Source organism: Hydra vulgaris, chromosome 13 (genome assembly GCF_038396675.1).
Source record: "Hydra vulgaris chromosome 13, alternate assembly HydraT2T_AEP".
Lineage (NCBI taxonomy): Eukaryota > Metazoa > Cnidaria > Hydrozoa > Anthoathecata > Hydridae > Hydra > Hydra vulgaris.
The window spans coordinates 25,929,419-25,941,822 of NC_088932.1; the positions used below are offsets into that span (position 1 = coordinate 25,929,419).

At 28.5% G+C, this 12,404-nt stretch overlaps 2 protein-coding genes across 3 annotated transcripts in view; one reads left to right on the plus strand and one right to left on the minus strand.

Annotated features, from left to right (window-relative positions):
* Nucleotides 1–1,421, plus strand: part of LOC101237189 (proprotein convertase subtilisin/kexin type 6) — a 104,499-nt gene extending 103,078 nt beyond the window's left edge. For both annotated transcript variants that reach the window (XM_065816459.1, XM_065816460.1), the window contains exon 20: nucleotides 26–1,421. In XM_065816459.1, coding sequence (XP_065672531.1) covers nucleotides 26–759 — 734 coding nt within the window. In that variant the 3' untranslated portion in view covers nucleotides 760–1,421. The remainder of the gene's footprint in view (nucleotides 1–25) is intronic.
* LOC136089761 (uncharacterized) lies at nucleotides 1,419–10,536 on the minus strand. Its single transcript, XM_065815846.1, has 5 exons — nucleotides 10,481–10,536; nucleotides 4,934–4,991; nucleotides 4,500–4,844; nucleotides 3,781–4,239; nucleotides 1,419–1,499 (listed from the first exon to the last, which is right to left on the minus strand). The coding sequence occupies exons 1-5, from the start codon at nucleotides 10,534–10,536 to the stop codon at nucleotides 1,419–1,421; spliced, it is 999 nt and encodes a 332-aa protein (XP_065671918.1).
* Nucleotides 10,537–12,404: the final 1,868 nt, after the last annotated feature.

The window sequence follows — 12,404 nt, forward strand, 5'->3', positions numbered from 1 at the left end:
TATACTGTATAATTGTTTTATTTAGAACTTTATGGAAAAATTTTTTGTACTAAGTGTAATAATTCAACTTATTTACAACCAAATGGAATTTGTTCCCATCAATGCCCGTTATTATACTATCGATATCCGAAAGATAATGTGTGCATGAAATGTAATGATAAAAGTTGCTTAGCATGTGAAGAAGATTCTGGTGCATGTATATTATGTCCACCAATGTATGACCTGGTGAATGGAATTTGCAAAGGTAGTTGTCCCATGGGCACATTTTATAATAAAAGTGACTATTCCTGTTCATCATGTGATTTGTTCTGTCGGTCATGCAACGATACTCGTTACTGTAATAGTTGTGAAGATAATTACTTTTTATTTGTATCAAATGAAGGAAAACATCTATGTGTGCAAAGTTGTCCTGAAGGGTACTATGAAAAAGAGAAGCGGTGTCAACCATGTAATGATCAATGCCTGAAATGTAATAGCTCCTCTTGCCATTCTTGTATTCACCCATCAGTTTTATTTAATTCCACCTGTATTACGAATTGCCCTCTCGGATACATACGACATAGGCAAAATAATGTTTGCGAATCGTGTGATCTAAGGTTTGTAGGGTGTTTGAACTGCAATGATAAAATATGCATTCAATGTCGACATGGATTTTATATGTTTAATAGATCTTGTCTAACCGTTTGTCCCTCTGGTTTTGTTTTATCATCTGGTGCATGTCAACCCTGCAATAAGTTCCATAGCAGATGTATATTATAACCCCAAAGCATTTAAATTCATTCCAACTAACAGAGTTTTCAAACGCATTGGTAGTTTATAGTAAGGTGTATATTGAAACATAGGTAATAAGGTGTATACCGAAGCATAGCCTTTAGTAAGTATATTGAAACTGTCACCAATTACTAAAGTTACAGAGCTAAGAGCTGTGCATTTAACTGTTTTAATAATTTGGAAGAAAATTCTAAAGGTTTATGCAAAATATTATTCCGCAAAACATTCCATAGCTTATCTAGAAACTATTTCATTATTTATAAAATTCTTCAAGGTTTTACAGCCATTGTTATCAAGAAATTTTTGCGTGATGTCATACAAAAAACGATAAGTTTTATGCAAAAACGATAGATGTTATACAATTATAACTATTATAAAAGAAATTAATCTTTAAATCAATGCTTCAAGAGTTTCATATCGATAACTTTATAACTGATAAATCGAACAATTATAATTTTATCAGAACGCATTTATCAACTGAAATATTTTATGAAATGTTGGAAACGTTTAATAAACAGAGAATTAAAAAGTGTAAATAATTATTAAATAGAAATTATAACAAACAAACAAAAAAATAGGAATAAAATATTAAAAAATAAATATTTATTGAAGAAGTTAAAAAATATTTATTAAACAAAAGTTTTTTGTTATACATTTGTAATTTTTTTGTTATCGCTGTTTGCACCAGGATATTTTATACATTTTGAGTATGCAGCTGGACATAATTTCTATATAATACAAATGATTATATTCCTACAACTTTTTGTAGGGATCCGTACACGGCTAGGTATTGCTATATAACTTTAAAATAACCAGCTGAATTGGGTCGCAGAAAATAGTAAATTTTATGCGAGTGCAGTGCCGGATTAAGACCCCATTTTTGCATTAAAAAATTTATTTTTGTAAGATTATTGAGTAATAAAGTACATACATTCATTATTGTAAATATTTACCAATGCGCTTAAGTCTTTGGTATCTGGTATTTATTATCTTTTTAAACATACTACATTTTTTTGTTAAACATACTTTTTTTTTTTTAAACATATTTTACATATCTTTCTTTACGTCTATAATTAGGACATTTGCGAAAACAACTTATAAAGGATATTAAAATTTACGATACATTTTTTTTTCCTATATCTTTTATCGATAAAATCGTTTATTACATTATCAAAATTGATCTCGCGAAGAATATCTGATTCGATAGACATCAAACTCATTGTGCGGCCGTGGCGCAGTGGTTAGAGCACTTGCTGTATAAACAGGAGATCCAGGCTCGAAACGAGCTCTGGACATATTTACGCGTCACGGTAAGGAAGGAGGCGTGAACTTCCTGGTTAAATGCACTTCCGCGGTGCTCTGTGACAAGACCGTTAGGACTTCTTGGGGCACCTAAAAAATAAATTTAAAAAAAAAAAAAAAGCTCAGCATGTCTAATCTCTTCTGAAGCATGGTACTTCTTTGCTCATTTTTAATTTTATTTTTGAAAACGAGCGCTCCACAAAACAATTTGTTTTGCGGGACTTAAATGATTTAATGTTTAACACATGTTAAACATTAAATCATTTAATGTTTAACATGTGTTAAAATAATCATAAGTGTTTATACTAAATTTACACTAAAATATTTATGTGTATCACTGACTGTATACTGTTTAACCACTTTTGACTATATATAAATATGAAATACACTTTATTTAACCATTTAAAGAGGTACTCGATGATTCGTCTTCATAGACTTCTACGAGTTTTCCTTTACAACAACATGTATAAATATGAAGTAACAAAAAAATTTCTTGTCTCTTCTTTTTTTTTTTTTTCTTTTTTTTTATTCGTTTATTTTTAAAAAATAATGATAGTTTTTATGATAAGAAACACTATTAGTTTACGTTATACTTAGTTACACTTGTTAACCACTTTTTATAATGATATGTTATACGTGGTAATATTATGTTATATTTTTTATTTTTAACGTTGCATTATATTATGTCATGTAGCTGTAACGTAACGATGAGTAAATTTTTTGAAGTTGTAAAAATAAAAAAAAAAGTGTTAAACATTAAATCGACGTTCGGAGAAACAGATGCAAGGTTGTCAAGAACCAAAGTTTCGTAAAGTTCCGAATATGAGAACTAGTTTTCTGATGCAAATTTTAATTTGACGTAGCTGTGATATTGCCTCAATTCTGTAAAAAAACCGTTAGAATAAAAATCAACCAAATCAGAAACCTTCTGTCGACAGTCATTTTCCGAAAGTTCAGAGTTAGCCAAAAAAAGAAAATAATAGCAGGTAATATCACGTACGGGGCAAGAAGTTCTTTAGAGGTCCTTCTTTTTAGGCCAACCGCGTTGTAACATTCGCTTAATTGCTACCTGGCAAGATTGGTTTTGCTTTGTTTTCAAGTTCATCAAAATTATCTCTCATTTTGTCTTACATACTTTTTAATGGTGAGAATATCAAAGCGTTAGTTTTAAGATCAATTTGTTCTGAAGAGCTTTGTTTGTCGATCGAAAACTAATTAAGATATTGCTCCACAATACGATCATGAAGACAAATTCAAACGTTTCCATTTTATTTGCAATACATTTGGTTTCACTTTTTTGAGAGGGATTTTCAGCAATCTCATTCAATGCTGTCAAAATTGCTTTAAAAGAATTGAGAACTGCTTTTGTGACATTTTAGTGAGCCTCCCAACGCGTTTTTGATAATGATTTGAGTACTTTTTTGTTCCCGATGTGCTGTTATAAGACATCCCAACGATGCGTCGAATTTGAAAAACACGTGTACAATGGTTGCATGATAGAAATAAAATGAACTGTAAACAAGCACCATTGTACAAAAGTTTGTCCAACTAAATTAAACAAATGCGTAGCACATGGTATATAAACCGCATGACATTATCGCTCGCATCCCTCTGTATACTCCCGACATATTTGCGGCATTGTTGAAAGACTAACCTCTACAATATTTAAAATTTAAGTGAAAAATCTTGCCTAAAAAATTTTAAAACCTGTTCTGCAATTACCGCACCGACGCGACTTTTCATAATTAAAAATGTTAAAAATCGTTCGACTGGCTTTCCGTTCTTAGGCGAAACATATCGAACAACTATACTCAGTTGGTAAATGTGAGCAATCTCTGGAGTTGAATCCGCTGAAATACTAAAATAGAGAACGACTAAAATCTCTTGCATAATGTGAGATCGCACTTTTTCTCCCATTATATTATTCAACTCCTCGCATATTGTTTTTGATAAGTTAGATGGATTTCCTTTACCATTATCCGCATATGTTGCAATATGATATTTCAATAATGGGTCAAACTGAGCCAAAAGTTCTAGCAAACCCAAATAATTCCCATTATCTGGAACACCAAAATGCTCGTTTGTTCCGCGAAAAAGATAAGCTTGTTCTGATAACGTTAAAATGACTGGTATAAGCTGTTTCAATACTTCTTTCCAGTAATTTTGCTACGTTTGGAATTGAAATTGAAGGGTGCCACACACAACAGAGCTTTGTTTTTTCCGAATATATGTCAACATGCATTCCCTGTGAAGATTTCCATATTTATGTTGATGTATTTGAAAAGTATTCTTCCAATCATTAAATCCATCGCTCGTGAGTTTGTTTGATTTTTCTTTAGACACAAAAAGTTTACAAGGGAAACAGTACATAGAAAAGTTGTTGGGGAATAAATGAGCTATTCTCTCAAAAACCTTTCGCAATTTACTTTTTTCCCATAAAATGTGCTTTCTGAATAATACAGCGTTTTGAATTCTGTATTGTAAAATCTACGAGAACACTCAAACGGTCCAGAATGGTTTTGACACTCTTGTGGACCACGGTTAAACCAAAAATTAACGCCATCTTTATTAAAATTGCCCCACTTTCCAGGATTGGTTGAATGACTGTCTTTCTCAATAGTAGAATCATTTCCGCAAGTAAGAAGGTCAGATCTAACTATATGTTGCTCAAGGTCATTCGAACAGCTATCATTCTGAGGGTTTGATTCATTTTGATGAGCAGAAGAATCGCTGCTGACTAAATGATCAATTTTATCTGTTTGTAATTGAACCTGCAAATTTACTAACACTGCTAAAAATATCCATTTCAAAATGCTCAGAATTTGGTGAAACATACAATAAGTAATAACTAATTTCTTACAATTTCATTACTAATAGTTTTAACTTTTTCACTGGGTGATGGAGATGGGGAACAGACCCTTGGAAAAATGAAGTTAATTTTAGAATTTTCACTAAATCAGCAGCATAATTGATTTTTTTTCCTCCGCTAGTGTTCTTTTGTTAAACCCACTTAGGTATGACCGTGGCATGGTTTAATTTATGATAATGCAAATTAATTTATGATAAATAAACAACTGTAAATTTTTATATTAAATTAAAAGTTGAAAGTGTTCCAATAAAATCCGACTTAATCAGAAAATTAGATACAAAAGATCATCAGTTATATAAGTTAATTTGAGTAAACATGAAAAACTAAAGTAACACTTACCTTATGTTATATGTTATGATTTAAACTAACACTTACCTTATGTTATATGTTATGATTTAAACTAACACTTACCTTATGTTATATGTTATGATTTAAACTAACACTTACCATATGTTATATGTTATTATTTAAACTAACACTTACCTTATGTTATATGTTATGATTTAAACTAACACTTACCTTATGTTATATGTTATTATCTAAACTAACACTTGCTTTATGTTATATGTTATGATTTAAACTAACACTTATGTTATATGTTATTATTTAAACTAACACTTACCTTATGTTATATGTTATGATTTAAACTAACAAACACTTACCTTATGTTATATGTTATGATTTAAACTAACACTTACCTTATGTTATATGTTATTATTTAAACTAACACTTACCTTATGTTATATGTTATGATTTAAACTAACACTTACCTTATGTTATATGTTATTATTTAAACTAACACTTACCTTATGTTATATGTTATTATTTAAACTAACACTTACCTTATGTTATATGTTATTATTTAATTTAACACTTACCTTATGTTATATGTTATGATTTAAACTGCATTTTAATTTTAGCTCATAACCTCTGCAATCAACTTCTTGCTTTGCTGTTAAAAAGTTTGAACTAAGAAAAATAATAGACAATACAAAACTAATTTTTAACTAAAGATAAAATAAAAAACAATAATAAAAAATTATAATACCAGTAATTACAGCGAAGTAAATTTCGAAGTATTTGTTAAAACAACTAGTTTGAAATTTGTTCGCTTTTCCTTGACATTCTGAAAGTTTTCTACAGTTTCCTTGACATTCTGGAAGTTTTTAAGTCTCTACAGATGAGAGGGCAAAAAACTTAACGATACGCTGCTTAGTTGCAGGATTACCTTGCACAGAAATATTTTAAGTATTTTCAAAAATAAAGTAGAATAATAATAAATATAAATTTTTAATTTGCATTATTTGCATTATTAATATACAATGGCCCCAATAATTATATGGGGTTCCCAAAAGTTGGGCTTATCGGGTAATCCAGCGCTGAATAAATTTGAGTTGGTAATGATTCAAACGGTTTTGTAAAAAAATGAAATGCCTTTTATTAACATAAAACGTCAAGTCATGGTATCCGCAGTTCTGCAGCAGATTTATAACAGTTTCAAGTTGCTGACAAAATTATGCAAATTTAATTATTGCTAATACCTTATTCAATTAAGGAGCAACTTTCATTTTTGAGGTATGGTGAGAATGAATAACTGCACCAAAATTGATCCTGACAACTTTCTTTGATCTTTGAAAGATCTATTCTTTTAAAAATACAATTTTGTACTGTGTTGTTCACAAGAATTACACAAGGAATCTTAAACAAAAAAGTGATTAAAAGTAAAATGTGTAGAAAAAAAATTATTCAAATTTTAATTTATGAACAAATTTCAATTAAAAATTATAAATGCTTGCTCTGAACATAAAGTGAATAAAAGTAAAAGGTACAGAAAAACAAAATTATTAAGCTTTTAACTTATGAACATATTTCCAGTTTATAACTAAAAAGACTTACTACGAACAAAAAAATATTAAAGGGTTCATAAAAATGTGTACATCTTACACGTTTAAGTAATAAACAAAATCTAGATCATGTATTTCCATAAATCTTTTTTGTTTGCACAGCAAACTAACCAACAACAATTTTGAAAAAATAATTGTGTTACGAGTAAACCTCAACATTTAGTTCAGAAGTAACATTGTTGACGTCTACTTGTCTTGACCTAACCCCCATCCCCCTTATCAACAATTGTCAAAAAAATTCAGACCCTCCTCTCCTCTATTTTGTTGACGCAATTAATGGACAGCCCCTATAAGCCCAATTTGTACATTTTGAGCATTGAATCCATTACTCCATAATCCATTACAAACATAGCATTGCTTTTTGTTCTTTTTAAATTGTTTTTTTAATTCTAAGATTTAACGAATTTTTGTAATTTTTAAAAAGTTATTGTCTGTAATTAACGTTGTTATTATCTTTGATTCTTCACCCTATTTTGGTGGTAACATCAACTTTCGAACAGCTACAGTAGAAAACTAAGGTATTGTTATATTGAAATCATACTTTCTAAATATTCTGGAAGCAATAGTAATAAGCTACTTGATTTAATGTGTGGCAAAAGTTTTAAGCTTTATTTAAGATGTTGTTAGATTTTTTGTTTATTATTAAATTCTATGTCTGGAAATATGTTCCGACACATAGAGTAAATTCGTGAAGTACAAAAGCTAGAACTGGCAATTCCTGGCAGCCCTATGATAGACTTCCTGGCAGCCCTATGATAGACTTCCTGGCAGCCCTATGATAGACTTCCTGGCAGCCCTATGATAGACTTCCTGGCAGCCCTATGATAGACTTTAGATGCCTCTAGTTAATGACTTGTTATTTAAAGATTTAATTACCAATTTTAAAAAGTTTTTTTAGTTAGTGTAATTACAAAGTTCGATTATTTAAATTCAAATTTTGATTATTTAAATTCAAATTTTGGTTATTTTTCTTATGTTTCAGTAAATTTTAATAATTTTTGATCACTTCCAAAGACTTTTTCTTTTTAGAATTAGTAATTAAAACATACAGTTATAAAAAAGCTATTTATTTCAAATTATAAAAAAGCTATATAAAGTTTAAACCCCCAAATTATGACCATATAAAGTTTAAACCCCCCTCAGATTGAGGGGGGTTTAAACTTTATATGGTCATAATTTTTGAACGCTAAAATATTTTTAAATGAAATCTAAAATTTATCGATGAATATAAGTCTAGTTAAGAATAGTACAAATAATACTTCATCAACTTGTTGCTCTCACGATTGGGGCAGGGGGGGCGAAAATTTTAGGGCATTTTTGTTCCCAGCCTCCAATCATCGCAATTTTTTGCAAACCCTCATTATTTGACATAAGTATAAACATATAAATGTTTGGAGTTTGCTCCATGTCTGAAAGTTACCTATCTGGAACACCAAAAAATTCTTTCTACGCCTCTGTATATATATATATATATATATATATATATATATATATATATATATATATATATATATATATATATATATATATATATATATATATATATTTATATATATATATATATATATATATATATATATATATATATATATATATATATATATATATATATATATATATATATATATATATATATATATATATATATATATATATATATTTCGCCGTTAAATAATTGCTACAATACTAAAATGTATAAATAAATATTTACATGGCCGGGGCAAAAAAAAACAATAGTAGTCTTATCACTTAAGCCCCGTCACTAGCCGAGTTAATATGTTTCACTAAGCCGAGTTAATGTTTTTTTTATTTTATAAAGAAAATTTAGATACAAGATTAGAGTTAATATGTTTCCTTCATTTAAAAAAATTTAGATACGAGGTTAGATTTAATGTTTCCTTTATTTAACTTTTAGGTTTTAGAACTTTTTTCGGGTAGGTTTTGACCTGCAGATACAAAATATTTATTAAATTTGGAAGCAACTTTTTTTGATTAAGAAGATTATCATCTACTTTAATAACTGTGTACAAAGCTTGCGACAATGTTTTAGTATTACCAGTATTTTCGTTTGTTATTTCCCGATAAATAGGTCATTATAAAAACTATTAATGTCTTTTTTGATGCGATACTCAAAAGCAATTTAAATTGAAATCCCATATGTAATTTCATGTCGTGGTTGCTTTTATTTATAAGGTCATCATGTAAAAATGTACTAAAAATTTTGTTTTCGCCAGTAGGCCATAATAATAACTAATCACAATTTTTTTAGTTTTATTGATCAATATTTCAATCGTTAAAACCTCATTATTGACGTCAGAAACACTCATGTCATGTCTAATATCGTAGGTCTTTCTTTTACATAAATAATTAAACCACCACCGCATTTATTTGTTTTTCCGCCCTAATGAAATCAAGCTATAGCCCGGTATTATAAAATTATTATCTGGACTTAGATTGTACCGCCGATCAATAGATCGGCGGTACAATCTAAATCCAGAGACCCAATGTCAAATCAATGATGATATTTTATATTTGAATGATGGTATTTTAATGTTTCTAATCACTCATGAACGCATATTTTTACACCAAAATTTTTTTGTATATTATATATTTTATATGTTATATTAATCTAATAAAACCTATTCAAGAATTTTAAATGCTTATATTCATTCATAGACGCATATTTTTACTCATATTTATTAGTTTAATTTTCTGAAGTTTAATGACACACTAGTGGCTAGTGGGTTGGAGCCAACCCTTCTTCGCTTCCAATAACTCTCAGCTCTAATAGCGATTGCTTGCAGCCTTGTTGGAAGTGAAAATGTTAAAAAAAAAAATTGTCAAAGAAAATTATCCTGTGTTAAGTCAAACATTAAGCAATGGTTTGTAAAGATGAGCCAGCTGATCAACCACAACAGCTGAAGAACCTCAACCCTCAACTTCCAAATCTAAAAAACGCTTAAGTCTCTCATAAGAGAGACTTTAGCGCTTTTGGCTTTGGAAACCTTCATAAGACTTCTTAGTTTCTAATCTTTTAAGTCACTCTGTGACTTAAAAGATGGAATCAGTTTTGAAATTGATTCGCTCAAACATACATCTACAAAGTTAATTTTACATCATTCAGGACTTCTACATCTAGTATAAAATTTAGATCACATGCATCTTCTCTTCATAAAATGTATTAAATGAATCAGTTTTTTTTTCTATTTTGTACTATTAATGTATCTTTTTTTCTATTTTGTATTAATTATATAAACTCCTGTTACATTATTAAAATGAACTTGGATTTTTTTAATAATCGCAATAAATAACAAGAATAACGATAAGTATAAGACTTAATTGCTAAATTAAATTTCTAGAACTTAAGAAAAAAATTGACGATAACAGCGATCTTTGCAACAAACAGCGATTTCTTTAAAAAATAACGGTATCTTGCGAGAATAATGATAAAAATACGATTTAATCTTATTTGCTACAATTTTTTATGTTGGTAAATCGAAAAAATTCTCATTTTATTAGTTAGTGGCTAATCGTAATGAAAATCAAAAAGCAAAATCCGCTCGGCGATTACCTAAATAAATATCGTAATAAATCGCCCGCTATTTCTTATCTAAAAATCGCTATAGAAATTTACAGCATAATCACCATCATTGCATCAACACCAGTGCTTAATGTAAACGCGTATTTCATAATAAACCAAATCCTAAAATTTACCTTGGTAATTGCGAAGGTAAATTTTAGCATTTTGTTTATTATAAAACACGCGTTTACAAACCTACAAGCGATGAAATTTATACGATGAAATATGATCCTTGATTTTTAAAGTTTACATTGCCTTAAAAAAAGTAAAAAATTTACAGAATATATAAACAGACATAAATGATTTTATATTAAAAAAAGAATATAAAAAAAATCAGGACTTTTTTATTTATTAAAATAAATTTGCCAGAGTATCAGTAAAGATTCGAAGAAACTATTTATATGTAATCAATTAAAAATTTTGTGTTGTATTGCGACTAAATAAACAACTTTAACACCTAATATCTATTGTTATCATTACACAGAAGATGAATAAAACTCTCCATGCCAAAATGAGCCTAAAATCTGTTGAAATAAAAAAAAATGTAAAGTTTTAACTTTTTCCTGTAAACTATCTGTAGTACAGATTAAGTACCAGCAATTTTTGGTATTAAGTTGCTTCAAGCTGGAGTTGATAGTTCATAAGAAAATAACTCAAAAATAAAGAAATCCAAAGTTAACTAGTAATCTTATTTGAAAAATAAGTTTGAAAATATCAAATGTTTTATTTACCTAAGCTCATCTATTTTTATATGTAATTAAGGCTATAGTATTATTATAAAACTAATTTAAATAAAATTAATGTAATTAATTTTATTTACATAAGTTCATCTAATTTTATATGTAATTAATTATATGTAAATAATGTTTTATTTACATAAGTTCATCTAATTTTATATGTAATTAAAACTACCCATTATTACAGGACCCAAACATGTCTAAAAAAAGACAAAAATTAAAAAAATTAAATATGAAAATACGCGGGAAAATGCTTTATACCGACACTCGTTTTAAAAATTTATTAATTATATAACTATATTATTATAAACATATTATTATAACTATATTATTATAAGTATGTAACTCACTATAGTTTATCTTTCATAATGAATTACATGTAAAAAAAAATTAAATCAAAATTTAGATAAAAGATAGAATTGAGAAGACTTGCAACTTTTAAATTTTGCACATTATATTTTAATGGTCCAATAAAAGTACTCCCGCTTGAAGCAAATGACTTTTCCGAAAAAAGTTGAAAATCGCTGGTACTTAGTGCAGCGATTTTCAACTTTTTTCGCTACGCTCCCTACCTGTAGTAGATTCGCACGCTATGATTTGCACGCTATGATTTTAAGTTAAGAAATTTTCAAAACTTTTTGGCTTCAGTATTTATTGCAGCTAAAAGTTGGAACAAATTTTTCGAAAACGTCAAAGCTGATTTATTGAGATGCCGATGAGACCACTTGCAATTTTATTGTTTTAATGGAAGTATATACTTATTGCTATTATTATTTTTTTATTTTGTTATTTAGATGCCCCAAGAAGACCTAACGGTCTTGTCGCAGAGCACCGCGGAAGTGAATTTAACTCGGAAGTTCACGCCTCCTTCCTTACTGTGACGCGAAAATATGTCTAGAGTTCGTTTCGAACCAGGATCTCCTGCTTATAAAGCAAGCGCCACGGCCGCTATTTAGTGTAAAAATATCCATGTGGTCGTGTTGCTGTCAAAATTCATTATTTTAAAAAAATTTTGTGCCTTTAAACTGTGGTTTCTAGACAGCGGAGAATTTTTAGATTTTTGTAAGATTTGGTACTGTTAACAAAAAGTACGTTTTTAATTTAAAAAAATCGACTCTTATACACGTGTGAAATTTAATACTTTAAAATGTACTTTAAATATATCATCAAAAATCGCTTAGTTTAAAATTAAAGATGACAAAATTGTATTCTCTTTTTTTTCTTTTTTTTAATAAAAATAA

Excerpts from the sequence above, each read along its gene's own strand:
- LOC136089761 (XM_065815846.1), bottom strand. The coding sequence starts at position 10,536 with ATGAAATACGCGTTTACATTAAGCACTGGTGTTGATGCAATGATGGTG. Across the intron at positions 4,992-10,480 it reads GCAATGATGGTGATTATGCT|GGTCTGTTCCCCATCTCCAT; the intron begins GTAAATTTCTAT and ends CATTTTTCCAAG. Across the intron at positions 4,240-4,499 it reads GCACATTTTATGGGAAAAAA|CAAAATTACTGGAAAGAAGT; the intron begins GTAAATTGCGAA and ends TTCCAAACGTAG.